Source organism: Clinocottus analis, unplaced genomic scaffold, assembly GCF_023055335.1.
Source record: "Clinocottus analis isolate CAN_PGR_092001 unplaced genomic scaffold, fCliAna1.0.p SCAF_23, whole genome shotgun sequence".
NCBI classification, from domain to species: domain Eukaryota; kingdom Metazoa; phylum Chordata; class Actinopteri; order Perciformes; family Cottidae; genus Clinocottus; species Clinocottus analis.
Window position 1 is genome coordinate 6,695,501 of NW_027175965.1, and position 18,848 is coordinate 6,714,348.

The 18,848-nt window shown below is 42.5% G+C and overlaps 1 protein-coding gene across 1 annotated transcript in view; it reads left to right on the plus strand.

Annotated features, from left to right (window-relative positions):
- raver2 (ribonucleoprotein, PTB-binding 2) overlaps positions 1-18,848 on the plus strand; it is a 65,166-nt gene that overhangs the window by 34,111 nt on the left and 12,207 nt on the right. The window contains exons 4-7 of the mRNA XM_068589711.1: positions 4,348-4,655; positions 5,471-5,635; positions 13,585-13,776; positions 17,269-17,386. Of these exons, the coding sequence (XP_068445812.1) occupies positions 4,348-4,655; positions 5,471-5,635; positions 13,585-13,776; positions 17,269-17,386 (783 nt within the window). The remainder of the gene's footprint in view (positions 1-4,347; positions 4,656-5,470; positions 5,636-13,584; positions 13,777-17,268; positions 17,387-18,848) is intronic.

Genomic DNA, 18,848 nt, shown 5'->3' on the forward strand with positions numbered 1-18,848 from the left:
TTGGTCAGGACCAGTGGTTGTTATTTTTTATAAGCAGGTCCAGACCAGTCCAAATCAAAACACCCATGACACCGACACAAGTCGAGATAATAGAAAACTGAAGGACCCAGTCTGAACCAGTATTGCACTTTGACAGAAACAGTTTTACTCTACTGATGCTAATTAAAATGCTACATGCTGTTCCAGTAAGCCACGTCTTGTGATAATGATTACAATCTATTGAACCCCACAAATATTTTTAGCCCAAATGTTTTCCCCCCGAAGATTGCATTTAAACTGGTGACTGCAGGACTGCGGGGAGGACTGACGGATGGAAGCAGTGACACAGACGGAGGAAAATGGGAGCAGAATGGAGAGGACGTGGTGACGATGGAGAGGAAGGGAGGGCCGACGTGTTGAAAGACAAAGGGCTCTGAGGATGAGAGGACCGCTGGAGAGAGCAAGGGAGGATGAGAGGGGAGGATGCAGCTCCAACTGAAGTGTTTACTCATGGAGAAGCTGTAGCAGAGTGGCCGGGAGGAATATAAAGCCATTGAGAAGATGAGAGTTTATTGGTGCTTCAGAAAGAAGAGGCACAATCACGGCTGCGTCGTAGCTGTTTTAGTACGCGTGATTATATTAGCATCGATGCTTGCCCTAGATAGTTAAAGTCAAATAATTCTTCTATTATTATGGAATTATTTTTTTGTAATGTTTGCCTTTCAGACAATGTAAATGTTTGAGTACAGCCTCACAGATTGAAGCTTCATCTTTAGAGATGATGTTTGCTGTGTGATCTCATGATTTATACACTTTACAGTTCAAAGTCAAAAACAGCCTTCGGGGGCCCTTCATTGTGAGCATGATTTAGAGAAGACTCGGTGCTGTGCCGGTGTGTATAATCTATGTGTGTGTGTGTGATTGATAACGAAACGAGCAGCAGATCCATAGAGAGCTCATCCTTCCCGGCCTGTCAGGCTCGGCTCACACACACGGATAATATTACCTCGAGTTCAGGTTGAAATTGCAATAATGATGTAATTTCTAAACACCATCCTCAGCTCCTCGGTTTCTTCTTATCTTCCTTTCATCTCTTAAGCAAATTGAAATCTTCGACATCATAACTCAAGCAACTTTTCACCTTTTAGCACAGACGACGGGTCTGTGAAATGGATGAAAATATAATTTTTTCACTTGGTGTCCTGTAAGAGATGAAGGTATCATAAAAGATATAATAGATGACTTCCAGGCTGGTTGTTGGTGAAATCCTTTAATTAGTTATGTAATGTTGCCCGTCTCTTGTCAAGGAGAAAGCTCTCATAAAAAAAAACTCATTCAGGGTCTAATTTATTGAATATTAGAAGAAATGTTAAAAAAGTTTTAGATGTGTTGACCATGTTTATGATAATGGAAGAGTTACAGGCTGGGTTTAATTACATCGGCAGTGGACGGCAGCAATTTAGTTGACGTCCATGTTAAGAAGAGCAACGAGAGTGGGGGCCAAAAATAGGAATTTGAAAAGTGAGGGGGGCGTGTCCACACCCCTGAAAATGACATCATTGAATCCATCTTATGGTTGTTGGGAGAGTTGAGCGATCAATATGGTGGAGGTGTAGACATACACATCCATCCTCATACACGACAAAATAACACTGTGATTATATAAATGTAGGAGTGAATACTGCTGTCCAAATGTCTCACTTAACAAGAACAAACTGTGTATAAATGTCATTGACGGCCTGAGGCGTTGCCGAGAATGTTTAAGGTCATCGATAATGCAATCGCGTATGGATTGACCGATATTCTTGAGCTTTTCCTGTGAGTCCACTGAGTTGTTTATTTCTGTGCGGACTCCTTCATCTTCATCACGGCCTCGGGGCCGAGACGAAGCAGCGGGACCTTCTCCACCGCACGAGGACCAGCCCCCTCGGGTTTTCAGGGGTCCGCCTTGACGTTTGCGACTCCCCTGGTTTTTAATTAGCTCCTCCGACAGGCAACGTGGCAGCAGAATTGCAGCCTTCGAGGTGATTTCAACAAAAAGATTTCCTTTTCTTCTCCTGCGCCCCTACACACTCATAGGAGCGTGCATATTCGACATATTCAGAAGCGGAGGCCCATAATTAAGACGCACTATGCGCTTTTGTGAATGTTTCGTTGTTGTTGTAGACACTCGCTTGGACACCCACTCAATGATATCCAGCCTGTGTAATATTCAATTATTTTAAGATATTTAATCATCTCAGAGTTCTCCCTTTCAATGCTGGAGAAAGTATTGAGCAGCGATTGACGTCAGCCCCCGCTTGCAGGCAGCATTAGAAGAGAGAGAGAGAGAGAGAGAGAGAGAGAGAGAGAGAGAGAGAGAGAGAGAGAGAGAGAGAGAGAGAGAGAGCTTTAGCATAACTCCTAAACCATATTCTCTCCATCTCATCGTAATGCCTAATGTTAGGTAGCGTACTTAGTGGGTTAAAACCAGATTAGGCTCTCAGCTTAGTGTAAGAGATCCATTACAGAGTGTGTGTGTGTCAGAGTATTAGATGGGGTTTTGAGGTAATTGATTTGGGTGGAGGTGGTATCTGAAGACGGGCAGAGGCACATGGAAATAAAGTAAAGAGAGACCGGGAACGAAGTTGTGTGGGGGAACCGAAGGACCGACGGACATAAAGCCAATAGATATGAAGAAATATGCCAGTCGGGAGAGCAGCGAGGTGAGAAGAGTAGGCACAAAGAGAGAAAAATGGAGAGAAGAAGGAGAAAGACAAGTACAGGCAGGCGGATTGATGAAGCTTCAGAGAGGTGGGGATAGATTTCCTACGTGTTAGATCGATCCTGACCCAGCATTAGATCTGCCTACGTTGATGTTCCTGTGAAAACTAGGAGGCCTGTGGAGCGTTCACATTTATTTCATTTCATTTAGAACATTTTCCACCCAGGACTCCAGTGCCTATCTGAATCATAGATGATAGAACTACTTCTCAATATTTTTGACGAAATAATGTGAACGTCTATGTTGAGGGACTGGTTCGCATATCACATAGATGGACCGGATCATTTCCAGGATAAGACGACGCATGTCAGGCTTTTCGGTTCCTCGAAGCAAGTTTAGAAAAACCACCAGAGCGACACATCGAAATCTCTCAACCTGGTCCAGAGCAGGTTTAGTGAAAGTTCACTGGCGGCCTCTTGAGCCGGTCCAGTGGGGAAGCTGAAACATTGAGCTTCCCTAAGTGATGGAAAGTTTCATTCACCTTTTTACACACACACACACGCACACACGCACACACGCACACACACACACACACACACACACACACCACTTCATTTCACAGCCCATGAATCCGTCCGCTGTTTTTCATGCAAGCCTGTTTAAGGCTTTTATAGTTTCCTAATATTCTCTACATTCACTGTGTTCCTCCCTTCCAGCATATTTACAGATGTTTGTATGATTGTGGTTTTTATCAATGGGTCTTTTACACCTTTTGTTTTTTTATTTTTGTAATCATTGAGCTGGGTATTGTGGTAAAAGGAAAGGAAGCCTATTGTCACTTCTAACCAATGCTTTTCTGACTGGATAGTAACTTATGAATAAATATCTCAATACACTTAACGGACATATTGTAGACTTTTCTCCAATAAATATTGTTTCAAACACAGCCAACGTTTCCAGTTTTATGAAAGAAAGGGAACGGGAAACCCAAGATGAGACTGGATCTCTCGGTAATGGGAAGAGAGAGAGATTCTATATCATACCAGTGACATTAAGACATATTATCACTGGCACAGAAAAGAGGCTAACATTGGTCTTTAGGTACTGCAGTTTAACTGTCTGTAGTGTTTAAATGTAGTATTCATCAGTATTATTGTTTATCTGACACATCAGTTTTCAAACTAGATAAGGTGTGTGTGTGTGTGTGTGTGTGTGTGTGTGTCACAGTGGATTCCCCCTACATAGTGGCTCCCTATTGGCTTTCTAGCTAATGTGTTGTCTTTCTCTCTGTGTATCTGTCTGTCTGTCTTTATTACTGTCCGTGAATTTTGGTTGTTTGTGCCCAAACTTGTATCCCCTATGTTTTTGTCACACACATTCGGCCTGCCATTTATTTCCTTTGCTTTTCATGTGAGTTTGTTCTTTTGCATGATTGTGTTGATCGTTGTCGTGTCTCCCATCCCGCACCTCCACACACTGCTTCCTGTCTGTTTTTCAATGTCTGCTCTGAATGTATGTTCGTGTTCGTCTCTCGTCCGCTCGCCTCTCACTCGTCCCGCGTCCACCGTCGCGTCCCTGTCCGTCTCTTTCTTTGTGTCCGTTCTTCGTCTTTTCCTTCGTCTTCGTCTGTCGTCGCTGTGTCTCCATAATGTCCCCTCCTCCAGCTTTTGTGACTTTGCTGAACGGGGACCAGGCTCAGGATGCCATCCGCTCCCTCCACCACAGCACTGTCCGGGGACGCTTGATCAATGTCACGCTGCAGCCCACCGACTCGCTGCTCTGCCTCACCAACCTGCCCCACACCTTCACCGCCCAGCAGTTTGAGGAGCTGGTGCGCGCCTACGGGAATATCGAGCGCTCCTTCCTGGTGTACAGCGAGCTGACGGGCCACTCCAAAGGATACGGGTTTGTTGAATACATGAAGAAGGATTCGGCTTCACGGGCCCGGTCTGAGCTGCTGGGCCGGCCACTGGTATGTTGGAAGAGTTGTTAAAAAATGTATCCTGTCATGTTTGATTATTTCATATAATTGTCACATTGTAATCTGTAAGAGTTTTTCCCTACTACCTGTTGCACATCGATTATACTTGATTAGACCATTGGAGGCCACATTGTCACAGTCATGTAATGTGCTGTAACTCACATGACATCTGTTGCTTCTGTCCATCCGGGGAGAGGGATCCTCCTCTGTTGCTCCCCTGAAAGTTTCTTCCCTTTTTTCCCTGTAAAAGGGTTTTTACTATCTTTATTTGGGAGAGTTTTCCCTGATCCGATGTGAGGTTTTAGTCATTGGTCCCATCCTGACATTGAGTTGTTTACTTTCACAAAACTTGGCTGAAACTTGTAGACATGGTTTGTGTTTTTCTTGTAGCCAAAGAGAACAGATAATCAATACACATGCATATTCTGCCAGATGAGTTTGGTTTCAATTTATAAGTACAAAATATGAAACTGCACTTTCTGAGGGAGGACACACTGAACAAAAAAACTCTAATTCTTTTGCAGTTTACTTTATTTTAAATTACACCAGAGATTGTATGACCTCACATTTCTGATTGGCTCAATCAGTGAAACAAAACTGTAAATAGAAGTGTACAGCTTCAAGTCTGATGAGCTGAAAAAAAATCAACGCTCTCGAGCCGAGAGGCTGAATCTATAATAACAAGCAAAGTTATATTTGCGAACATTTGCCCACAATACATGTGAAATCTAACGGGTGCTTATGCAGTGTAGGAGTGGAAAGCCAGTTCAGGGTCCTGTGTGTTTTCCTGTGTTTCGGTCGTGAAGGGTGACCGCTCGTTGATGGTGCAGTGGATGGACGTCAACCAGCTGGGCCAAGAGGAGAACCTGCACTCCAGGTGTCTGTGCATAAACCGGCTGCCGCTGGAGCTCTGTGACTCTGAAGAACTGACCCAGCTCTTCTCAGAAACCTACAAACCTGTCTTCTGCCAGGTGTGTATTCATGTGTGTGTGTGATAGACGATTATGTATCTAAGACGTTGCGGCTCATTGAACATGGCTGTGCTGTGAATCCAAAGTTCAAGATAAATGTTCTGTCCCTTTTCTTAGAGCCTCATAGTGTTACAGAAGCTCTATAATACATATATATACATTCAGTAAAAATGTCTCGCAAACTAATAACGTCACTTTGAAAGGCTTCCCTTCTTCCACACACGTTAATCTGCTGATATCAAATTCAGGGCTACCCATTGGACAATCTCGCAGTATCACCAGGCAACCGTTTCCATGGTGAGTCGTGACACCGGCCCCACCCTTGAGCTCCCTCCTCCCTTCCTCCCACTCTGCTGTGTTTCAGTTTAGCTAGAGTTATACAGCACCCTGCCCCATTACACCCACGGCACCCCCACATTCCTATTTCGACATCGCTCAATGGGCATCTGTCATCTGCTGCCTTTTCCAGTTTTAGCTCCACCCCTTTGCCCCACTCCCACATAGAAATCAATACACCCACCATCATCCCGTTCCCATGATGCTTTGTGGGTGTTTCGCTCGTGTTGCTTCACTGTTGCAGGGCCAGCAGGCTTTAACCTATGGTTCAGCATTTTTTGTATGTACAGTACGGTCTGTGCTCGCGAATGCGTGTTACCGACTTCACTAGATGCACTAGAAATACTTAAAACACAAAGCTTCTGAAACCTTGTACACTAATAAACAACACAAACAGGGATGTGAAAACATAGCATTCAAACAGTAGCCATAGTTATATTTTACTAACCCTGTGGGAGTGCTGCGAAGCCATTTTAATCATAATTGCTGTTTCCGATTCATTTGATGCATTCTGTGTTCACGCTGGTCTGGTTTGATACTACCGGGGATACTTTTGATTTTACGGCAGGAAAACTCCAATATTGTCTAAAAAGCGTCGCCCCTATTGTTTGTTCAATCTGTCTGCTTTACCATTTTTCACCATCATGATAGTTTCATTGATATATTTGGGCAAACCAGAGCGCTCGGTGTTCATAATGCCAGCAACATCCCCAATATGATGACGCGCAAATCTTTGTATGGGGCAACTGTGGTTAGCTTAGTAGTTAGCATGCCATCTTTCAGCCAGAGGGTCGGTGGTAAGCTCTGCTAATCCATGTCGATGTGTCCTTGAGCAAGACACTTAACCCCAAATTGCTCACCGTTGCTGTGTCTACGGTGTATGGAGCAAAAATCGAAGTCGCTTCAGATAAAAGTGTCAGTTAAATGACATGTATGAAATCCCATTTGCTCCTTTTGTTTGCTGCGTGTCATTTATTCTTCTCTTATTACATTATATCTTACTGTCAACTATCAGCTGCAATTTTTCTTCCAGAAAACCTCTTCCCGCTCTGTGCACATAGATCTCAGCCATCTTGGCACTTTTGCTCGGTGCAGACAGAGTGCGTTTAACCTGTGGCCTTGACCCTGAGCGCTGTAATTCTGCTACCCACGTAGAGGACCCTCCTGGCAGCACTTTAGTTGAAGTCATCTAGGACAGATGGAGGGGGGGGGGAAGAATGTCAACCGTATTAGAGGGACAACAGGATGGAGACGGTAAGGAGGGATGGGAAGGAGAGAGGACAGTGCTGAGAATGCCAGACCTATTAGAGATGGAGCGAGGAGGAGAGGGCTGACAGTGTCAGGACTAATAGGGGGGGATGGAGAGAGAGGTGGAGAGCTGAGGTGAAATTGTGAAGAGAGGTAGGACTGTCAGTCACGACGAAAAGATAATTCGCATCTTTGTAGATGTAATGACGGCTGACTCGGAGACAACTGATATCGGTAAAAGGATGGAGATGGCTCGACTTGTTTGACGGATGTTACAGGTATGAAGTGCGGATGGAGGCGGGTTCATGGAAACAACACCATCCAATCCTCACAGACTGAACGGAGACAATTCCTCGTGTCCGGCTACATGAGGTTGTCCATGTCATGTGTTCCTATACCACGCCTCTCACCCAGAAGACTACAACCTTCATATTATTGGTCATGATTGTTCTTGTTTTCCTATTATGTTCTACAGCAAAATGACAATTTTCACGGCCCGCCATTGATAAAACCTGTACAGGAATGTGGGAGGAATCCAACATCATTATATATCCCTTTAAAATCTAGAGGGTAACGTATAATACATTGGGAGGGATTTATGTCAAGATCGATTAAAAAAAGGGATAAAATAGCCCACTTTTCGATAATGCAGTTGCGTCGTTTTACTCAGAAGGAACAGAACATGCTCATTTTGTACACACAAACAAACACGTTCCTCACAATCATTGGCACTTATTGTCGCACAGCTAATTAAAGTCTTTCCAAGTACAATCTTAAGCTGCTTGACACCATTATCGCCCCCCTTTGGAGGAACCTGCAGTGTTTTCTTCCAAGTTATTCTTCAAGGAAAGAATAACTCTCAGATCGGTGTCGTGTTTAATTTCGTATTTTGCTGCACACAAAGAAAATGAAAAAACCTCCACGAACATTTGTGGTTTGGTGAATTTTACCTACATCACCAAGTCTAATTGTTTTATCTGGAAACTTCCACTTTAAAATGATCTTTTTGAAACTATAGTCACACTTTCACCGACTCAGTCTCGGCCTCACGTTCATATACACATACACACATCTCTCCAGGTCTCTTCATACAGATCTGTTCAGTTCAGCTCTCACTGTGGACATGAATAATCCATTTATGAAAAGTATCCCTGTTGGGATCATATATTTGGGATATGACGTTTACAGAGAACATACAGGATAAATACTATTTACCTGGTTACTGTTTACTGTGTTCTATTTGCAGAGGCGCCGTGATGTTCACAGAGACAAACAGAGATGAGAGCGAGAGACTTTATATTTACAAGCACTTGACAACGTCAGTACTAATCTCTTTTCCAGTCCGATCGCTCAAAGAGCTTCCGGTAACATCTCATTTTCATCGGAACCGCTTTGGATCTCCAACAGCTGCCCTCTCTCTCTCTCTTTCTCTCTCTCTCTCTCTCTCTCTCTCTCTCTCTCCTCATATAACAGTGTCCTGGACAGCGGCGTTAATCTGTCACTGTCACTACATAGGATGAGATCAGTCGACGAAGATAAAATATAACATTCTGTTTTTCTTTGTTGCTCCAGCAGTGACATGCTTTCGCCCTCTGCCTTTATTTGTGTTTCTGTTACGCCACCGAAGCTCTTAGAGACCCTGAAGATGCTGCGTACGTGTAACGGTATCCCAGTTTCTATCGGATTACTCCAGCTGCATACCCGGGTTTCTCATGAACAGCAGAGAGGGCTCGTACCGGTTTCTGAATATGCCAGATGAGGGTTCACGTGTGCAAACACATGGACGTGATTCTCCAAAAAACCTGATCGTGAACGGGTTATTCACGTCCGTGTAAACCCACTCGCCGTGATGGGTCACGTTCTTTTCTTCACAGGAGGCGGTGACAGGGCTGTGACCTCATCGCTCAGTTCAGACAGCTGATGTGGCGTTTACAACCTTACACACACACACACACACACACACACACACACACACACACACAAAGCCGGTGTCTCAGTCAGCATCTCTTAGCCGGGGACCAGGACTTGAGGTCAAGAGCTGTCACACACCCTGATAACTAGCTGAGCATCTTGGGTTTCTCTTTTGCATTCTTACACACACACACACACACACACACACACACACACACACACACACACACACACACACACACACACACACACATTGTATATTTCTGCTATTGAACCAATTATACCTGCTGACGTTAGACAAAGGGCATCATTGAAGTCAGATAAAATGCATCTATTAATATTCTGCAATATACATAAAGTTGACCCTGACAACTAAAGTTGCTGCCATGCATCTCAGTGTGAGACCCGCCAACGTGACGTCTGCGTCCATTTGAATACAGTTCATGATTTTGGAAGTTTGGCCATATTCTTCTCTGTTGCAACATTATAATATATTATAATCAAGAATATTGGATCACATCTGACCTCCAACAACACAAAACAATCATTAAACAATCAACATGTCTTGTGATTTTCTCTTGGGAGGCTGTTGAAAAGAATAAGCACAACATGAGGTTGTCAACCGCCGCTAATTATACCGTAATTCAATTTTCATAAACTTGACTCATTTAGCAGAAGTGTTTGATTACATTATCAAAATCAGAGATGCCACGTAATGTTTCAGTACAAGTCAACAATACAATAATAATAATAATAATAATAATAATAATAATAATAATAATAATAATAATAATAATAAGCTTTATTTGTACAACGCCTTTCACAGACCAGGGTCACGAAGCACTTTATAATAACAACATGAACAATACACAGTTAAGAAGTACATATTAATTCAAATTATTATTATTATTTTTTTTAAAAGGCCAAAACATCTCAGTGTCAATCAAAGCAGCTCCAGGACATTTAAGTAAAAGCCTGGACAAATAAACCGGTCTTCAGTTGCCTTTTAAAGGCGTCAACAGTACATAACATTCAGCACTGCGGAGGGTGATGGCATAGTTACAACTTTTTATTAATATGACTTTCATATACACAGAGAAGAACACGTTAGATGTTCGCTGATGACAAAAAAAACATCTGTGATTTACACAACATACCATGGAGCTTATGGTGCAGTGGGTTAGTTTAATTGGTTATTCCAACTCTACTACCTGTTTGCCAAAACATGAATAATTGCCTGCCGTTAATTGGGATAATAGAGGATCATTAGAATTTGCAGAAGTGGAATTTCCTCTGAGCCAATCAGCTTTAGATTGACGTCAAGGATAATATTGCAGGATAAAGCACCAAATTAATGCAGTTAATTACACTTTAAAAAAAAAAAAAAAATCATACCTTGAGGACAAAGCAGAGCGTCTAACAGATATTACAGTAAGAAGTAAACGATGTCCACGATATAAAAGATATTAAAAATGCTATCAAGGTTTTTAAGCAACTTTTTGAAACGGTGCTGGAGGTATATTTGTATCGGAAGCTCTTCAGTATCACAAACCTTTTTTTATTGTCATGACTGACACTGTGCACACAACACTTGTCGTAGCAGCTGACTTATGTGTCAAAGTATGTGGATAATATCAAAGCTACTTTCTGGTTACAATAAATTAAACACGTTCCCTTTGAGCATCAAAATGTTCTGTCTGAATTAGTCAAACAGCGAACCATGATGTATTTTCATTTTTCTAAGCTAAACATAAACACAAAGAAGCAAATGACAGCTGGCATTTACACAACTCACACACTGTCCACACAATCCCACTCAATTGTTTGTGCAGATCTAAATAATTGAATCATTTCTTTAGGGGCGAGTGCAATCTGCGAATTGTGAGTCGAGAGAGACTCAGTCAGTCTTCACATTATTACTCACGCGTGCACACAACACACATAGTTGATGGTCGCCTAAACGCTCGTCGCACAAAATCCAATTGGAGTCCAATTTAATATATAATATATGTTTTTTTCAGTGTACCCACTTCCACTCTCTTCACTCGTCAGTCCCTTCATCAATCACTGATGTTTTTCTCCTTCACTCCTCTTTCCTTCTCTCTTTTTTCTCACCGTCTTCTCACTCTCTCTCTCTCTCTCTCTCTCTCTCTCTCTCTCTCTCTCTCTCTCTCTCTCTCTCTCTCTCTCTCTCTCTCTCTCTCTCTCGCTCCCCTCCTTCCATTCGTCCATCCATCCATCTCTCGAGTGGTAAAGTGGTTCAGGTCATTTCCATACAGTTTGCTTAATGTATGCGGATGATAATAGCCTATCGACCTACTCCTCCGCGCATACGTCCGTTTTCGGCCCTCGTTCCCTCCATCCTCTGTTCGGTCCAGACCGGAGGGAACAGCGAGAGGAGGGGTGGAGGCAGGGAGGAAGTGGTGGGCCACTTGATTGAGCGCTGATGGCGCTCAGGCGGAGAAAGTACAAATACATTTGTCTCCTACTGATTGTTAAACTGTCCATTTTTTTTTTCACAATAAACATTTCTAATGATTTCACCGCATAGAAATATGATTATATGAAAGTTTTATTATGTTTAATTGCAATCACTTATACTCTGAAACTTAGTACTTGACTGTGCTTTCTTGTAAATGCGGTAAATATAACTGATTAATTGTTATTATAGCATAAATATTTTAAAAAAAAATCATCTGGTACTTAGTCCTCTATGATAATAAGCAGAATATATTTGGATTTTAGGCTGTTGATTAAACAAAACATGCAATTTGCAGATTACCTTGGTCCTTTTTTCTGATAATTTGAAGACCAAACAAGTAATCAACAAAATAATCAGTGGTAATTAGTTGTGTTCCTGGTATAATTTTGAAGCATTCTCTTTAAATACAGTGGAGAAAGGGACTTCCAAACGGACCCTGGGTATTTTTGAACCATACGCCATTAGCTTTCAACCACTGTCATTATCTAATATCATGCATTAGCTTTAAGCTATTAGCCTGCCTGCATAATTTAGCTGCTCCTCACATGCTGGAAATGACTGAACATCCTTGACAGAAACGTCTCTCATCTTTCGGGAGTATTGTTACTGGTCAGCAGTCCTGTCTGGCCAGCAGACATCCCTTTTATTGACCGTTAACCTTTAAGAAAAATGTAATAACATTGTAAATCCGCTTTCCATTATGTTCACTGGACAAGGCCATCGTCTTGGTGGGAGGATTTTATCGTTTGGATTAGACCGGTCCACGTTTTGGTTGTTTTTACACACAATTGTAATCGTTTGGTGTGTGTGTGAACAGTTCCACCCCGGGGCACTACAGAGAGAGCAAGAAGAGGATGTATCTCTTACATCATGTCCTTTTGTATCTATCCTTTTTGAGCTGAGACGAGCTCTTTTACATCCACTGGAACACACAGTTATCCGGCACTCGCACTTAAAAGTGGAAGTGTGCACCTTTTTTAATCTGATCTGTTAGTTCTTGTTGTCAAGTTTGACAAGTACATTTGTTCGCCCAATATTACGACTGAATAAGTAGCAGCGAGCTAGCAACTTTGGACCTTTAGCTGATCTCATATTACATCACCATGATGGATAATCTGCTCTGGCGTACCAGTTTTGGTAGATGGGGCTATGAACTCGATGCAGAAATGTATAAAAGGCTGTTTGCAGGAACCTCATTCGCTTCCTTTGATGACTTTTAAAAGATAGAATACATTAAAGTAATGTTCCAGGCATATTCTTTTGTGAGAGAAACAAATATAAATTAAGCAGAATGCAGCTCATATCCGATGAAAACCCCTCTCTTGAACAGTCACTCCTTCAAACAAGTCTTGGCGATAATGTTTTTTTAAATTAATATTCCTGCAGATAACAGAGAGGTCTGAAAGGAGACATGGGCAGTATGTGTTAGGTTTTAGTGTCAGAAGATTAGTTGGGGAAAATAAAATCAATTTTAGATGAAACGGAGATATGACTTTCTCTCTGAACGGTGGCTTCAGTGACTTCCATGTGGTGTTTTGTGTTTGGCACAGTTCTTGTTTTTGGACTGCTGACAGTAACACATTCATTGCTGCCTCTATCTCTGTGGTGGCAGGTTTCATTCGGGCCACATGTTTTTGCTGCGAGGAGACTTTGTATAATGTTAACAATAGTAGTTGTTTTACAAAATTAGGAAGCGGGGAAACGGCTTAGGACATCGAATAAAACAAACTCAGTACTCACAGTCATAAAGAAAATAAAACAGGAGGTTTAATAAACAATTTAAGGGATCAAAGCGGCTGCAGAAGCATTAATAATCTCATTAGTTAAATATATATATATTTTTTTTTTCTTGACCAGAAGCACAAAATGCCCACAATGCATTATGTACGTATGTGAGGGTCAATACCAATGACTTCACTGTGCTCACTTTCCCGAACCCTAATTTAACGCTGTTTGTTTTCATTGTTTCCAGCTGGCTCAGGATGAGGGCAGCCCGGTCCGAGGCTTCGGCGTGGTGGAGTATGAGAGGGCGGAGCAGGCGGAGGCCGTGCTGCTGGAGATGGACCGAACGCTGGTGGGAGGACAGGAGGTCCGTCTGTCCCTCTGCACCCCCGGCACCTCAGGGAGAAGCACCCTGGCTGCGCTCATCGCCGCCCAGGGTATGGTGAGTACGGAGCGTCTCTTTTTCATTCAAGGGAACATTGTTGTTCTCTGGAGAAACATGTCCTCAGATCTTAGAGTCCATTGACTTCATCACCATAACTTTGGACTACCCAGAGTTATATGTAAACCACCAAAGACGCAGACGTTCTATTTGTGAAGCCACCTGGCTATTGCACATCCTACGTTCACGTAATCATATCCATATACTCTGAATTAGTCCTTGGAGCTGTGGTTTCTCTCCCACACTGCACTGCGGTAGCGGAGAGACCATGACGTGATAATTACAGTTCTTTAGACTGATTGGGCTCTTCCACTGTCTCCTACTGCCTAAAATAAAAATAAACCAAATTCACAGCACAGTAAGACGTTCATTCATGCAAACTCACACGTTTAAATAGACGCCGTGGACTCACATACACAACATACGAGTGATCAGTGGTGAAAAGCTGTACAGTATTGGGTATAGTTATAGTAGTTACAGTAGAGTAGTAATCTTCAGGGGTTTTAAATGCAATGAAGACGTCACAGGTGTACAAATCTGGGCTAAATTGCAATGATTTTTCAATCAAAATGAATCTCATTTGACACATTTTTAATTTTGGCCAAACATCTGAGATGCATTTAAACCGTGTTGTTGTCTGGACCAAAGCTAAATATCTGGACGCATTCACACACTCCTGTCTTTCGGCCTCTGACTCATCGTCTCCGGAGAGGAGAGTAGTGGTCGCTGAGAGAGAAACTAAATGTACATTATCTTCACCAGCTGATCAGACTGTTGATGATGGTTGTTAGTACACCAATTAACTGATAAATGCTAGTTCTCTTGGTCATTTTATATATATGTTTTAAACCAGTAAACTTTAGTTTATCATGCTGTGATTTATCTTATTATATTTGTTTAACTATTGTGATTATTTAATATTGTGTATCGGATATGTTACAGATTTTCTTGCTCATGGATGTGTTGTATTTTATTGAAAAGATGTAAACATCCAAAACATCCAACAGTGATTTTTGTCATTGTCATCAATGTGTTAACTGTGAGCGTTACAGTAAATACAGTACATTATAGTTTAGATTTCATATTTGCTTTAATAAGGCTTCACATGGAGTCCAGTAAAGTCTCATCATCAAAAGTTAATAATGACACTCATTCACAATGTCAGTGGTAATTTTGTTTTGTTCTGCACATTTAAGAGCCTATAGGCACAAATTAAAACAATATTGCTCCTGTCACATGGAAAGCTTCAATTATATTTCCCCATGAACTGCAGGTTTATAGTTCATTATGAGTTTCCCATAGGCCTTGGAAAACCATTACGGCCTGCTGCTTTACTCCCATCAGATGATAAATATTTCACATTACACTAATTGAGCTTATGGAGGGCGACAATTTGAAGTCAGAGTTTGTAGCTTTCAAACTGCAACACTGTTAAACTAATTTGGACACGTATACTTTAGTCCAGTAAAAGTGCTATAATTACTCATTCATGAATTTCAAACTGCTATACTACTACTCAAGAGATGATTCTGACTGCTGAATTTTCCTGTGATTTTATTCCCGACTTTTACAGAACAAGAATTATCAGGTGCAGTAAAAAAAAAAAAAAGGTCGTGGCCTTGAGATGAATGGGCTGAAAATTACAGGTTGAAAAGCGAAGCGGTAACCGCCACGGAGTCTGAAGTGCAACAAAGAGGATGAGAAGACACTGAGAGAAATTGTGCCTCCTGAATAAATTAGCTGAGGAAGATGAGGCAGATGTGAGGAGGAAGGAGGACATGGAGTTAGCGAGAAAAAAAAAGGGGAGATTGGTCAAAAAATGGGATGTAGGGGGTGACAGAAAACCTTTAGGTTGCTCCTACCCCCCAAGACTCTTTTTAAGATTATTGCAGTGAATGTGAGCAGCTGGTAAAAGAAACCTCAGACCTTCAGAAGGAGATCAAGACCTCCTCCTCCTCCTGGCTGCTGTTCTCCTCGGAGGCGATGCTCTCCTTCCTCCAGTCAGTTGATATGAATGTGAACGCTGAGGACCAGATGGCCTCCTCCTCCTCCCTCCTCCTTTCTTCTCCCTCCATCCCCTCTCCTTACGCGACACTTCTCGCCTTTCCCTCCTTTCGCGGCTGCCTTACCTCCCTGGCGTGTGCTAGTGTGTGTGGGTGTGTGTGGCTGGATTTCCTGCCAGTAGCCAAACAGACTGATGCATGCTGACATTTTCCCCGGCAGAAAGAAAAAGAAATGACATCGCTCTCCTCCTCGTCCTCCGCTCTCTTCCCTTGAAAGACGCTGTCAGCTACGACTGGCCTTGCTTAACACGCACACGCACACGCACGCCACACACGCACGCACACCAATTCCCCCCCCCCCCCGCCGTAACACACAAAAGCACATACTGTATTTGTGCAAATGACTTTCCTCTTCCTCACTTGCTGACAGGCGAGGAGTCGAGGCCTCTCCATCCTTGTCAGTAACGCTCTCTCTCCAGGACGTGACAGGGAGGAAACAAGTCACGCCGTAGCTCCGGGGCGAACGAGGAGGAAATATCACCGTCCTGCTAATGTTGTTTTAAATAGCCGTGTCTTTGGGGCCAGACAGCGAGGACTGTCGCCACGCCGTCAGCGCTGAGGAGGACCCACAAGGGGCCGCTCCATTCGATTTGACGCCGTCTAATTCAATAGGATTTCATTTGAGTCCCGTTGAATTCAATTTCGCAGCATAATGAGTGATTCAATTATTTGGGTTTGTGCCCGACAGTATGTCTTTCTATTAAAATGCAAGTCAGCAGAGATTTGTTTTTTTAAGTTCCAGGAAATTCAGCTTAAAATTTAAAAAAAAGGAAGCTTTGGTATTAACAAGGGAAATGTGTGTCGTTGGAATATAATTTAAGATACGACATGCAGCGACAACGACATTTTGAGACGCATTCAATACAAAACACCCAAGTAAGTTAAGGCTGGTCACCACAAAACCCTTTTCGGCTGGAACAAGAGAGGGAGCAGTGCAACATAGATGCATCAGAGGTGGGGCTACAAGCTGAAAACACAAGTCAGTATCTCTAACTAAAATGTCACATTCACTGTAAAATTGTCCTGTGACTTTCCTCAGTTTATTTTAATCACACCTCGGCCACATAGCAAGATTGCACCCGATTGCCACAACTTTCACGGAGAAAGTTTCGCTGCCAATTCTTCTCCCGCCTTGTTTTCCGTTGCATTCCCCCTGCTGCTTCTTTTGTGTTTCACAAACAGCTCAGTCCCTTCTTCTTTTTTTTTAAAATTTTGTCTCCCAGATAGATTCCCCTTTGTTGACATTGCAGACATATCCCGCTGATGTAAACTACTGTAAGGATTAGTGCAACCATTAGGGACTCCTAATGACAAGATCAAAACATACACACACACACACACACACACACACACACACACACACACACACACACACATGCCTCATTGTTCCTTCTCTAACTCCAGTATGTGTTTCTATAACATTCTCCAGATGCTGAACAGGAAAGGTCTGCTACCAGAACCCAACTTAGCCCAGCTGTTGACCAGTATGACCAACCCCGCTGCCCTGCAGATCCTTATGCGGCCGTACCACACTGGGAAACGAGGAGGTACGACCGTGAACTACTGTGGCGAGAGGCGCTGCATCGCTCACTTTCACAATCTGTGTGGCAAAAACACTTATAAATCTTTTCTAGTGCTGGGGTTTGTACATGAGCTGCCACACAGCCGCTAACAGAGCTAGCAGGGAAGTAGTACCCTTCTCCTTCTTTCGAGTACTTCATATTTAAACCAATACACAAACAGTCAAAGCGTATATACGGACCATGGATGTATTATTGACGAGCCCCGGGGCAGCTCTACTTTTCCGTTCTCTCATGTTCTTCTGAGGGCGGACTCGACTCTGCAGCGACTCAGTATTGTATCTACAGTGGAAGTGTTATTACTGGACTCAACTGGTTGATGATAGCTGGTTAGCACGCTCATTTAGCTACATTCATCTACAGCGCAAGACACAAACGTCTCCGAAATGAAACCCAAGCGGTTCATTTGTCACATTCTATTGATGATGTTCAGTTATTGAATGTTTAAAAGAAAAAATCTGCCCTTATTTTGACACATTTTTTAACACTGAATTTGTAATGTACCCAATATATTTTTTTTCTCCACGATTTCTTTGAGCCCACTAAATTATACATAATGGCAATTAATCAGCATATGTCATGTAGTGCACAATGCCTTGGGGCTATTAGTGTGTAGCGGCCATGCGCTAGCTAGCCCTGACATACTTTATGCAGAGCTGAATGGAGGGGAGTGAACGAGCGATTGAGATCAACTGACACAACACAAGTCAGTGTCACACAGACCTTGAAAGACACAGGTGAGAAAAACAAATTAACAACTGTACAATGAAGTGAAAGGCAGTGAGAGAAACCATACAATGTAGAGGAAGTGTGAAATTAGCGGTAGCCCTTTAACCACTAATCCTATTTATTGTTTGAGTTGTGTTTATAGGTTGAACATGGACATGTATATTATTGTAGCCCTGATTTTAAGGTTTAATTTGATACCTAACATGGTTAGGGAGGATCCATACCATGTTTTTTTTCTTGATTTGTACCTGATAGGAAAGGGCGCCAGAAGAGAGTTTGTCAAACGTCTCTTAAAATGATGTTTTTGAAGTTATTGATCACATATTGTGTTTGCAGCTATTGCTTGTCCCGTCGTAACTTGCAACTACAACATTCACTGCACTAGTATATTATATTAAAATGACATTTTGAGAGCTCAACATCCTGAACGCGTTCCTTTGAGCGGCCTTTCGGCTCCAGAGGGGTTTTGGGTAATAATCAAAGATCCACTGTGAGGCACTGTGTCCCCGTGAGGCTCTGCTACTGTAATCACCTCGTGGTCGGCTCCATTATTTGATGAATGGCTAATCAGGTATTAAAATGAAATCATGTGACATTAGTGGAACAAATGAGAACAGGAAGGGGAGAAGATGTGGGGGAGGTGGAGGAAAGCTCTCTTAAGAAGAGCGTAGCCAATTAAAGTCTAAAATTAGGACCTTGA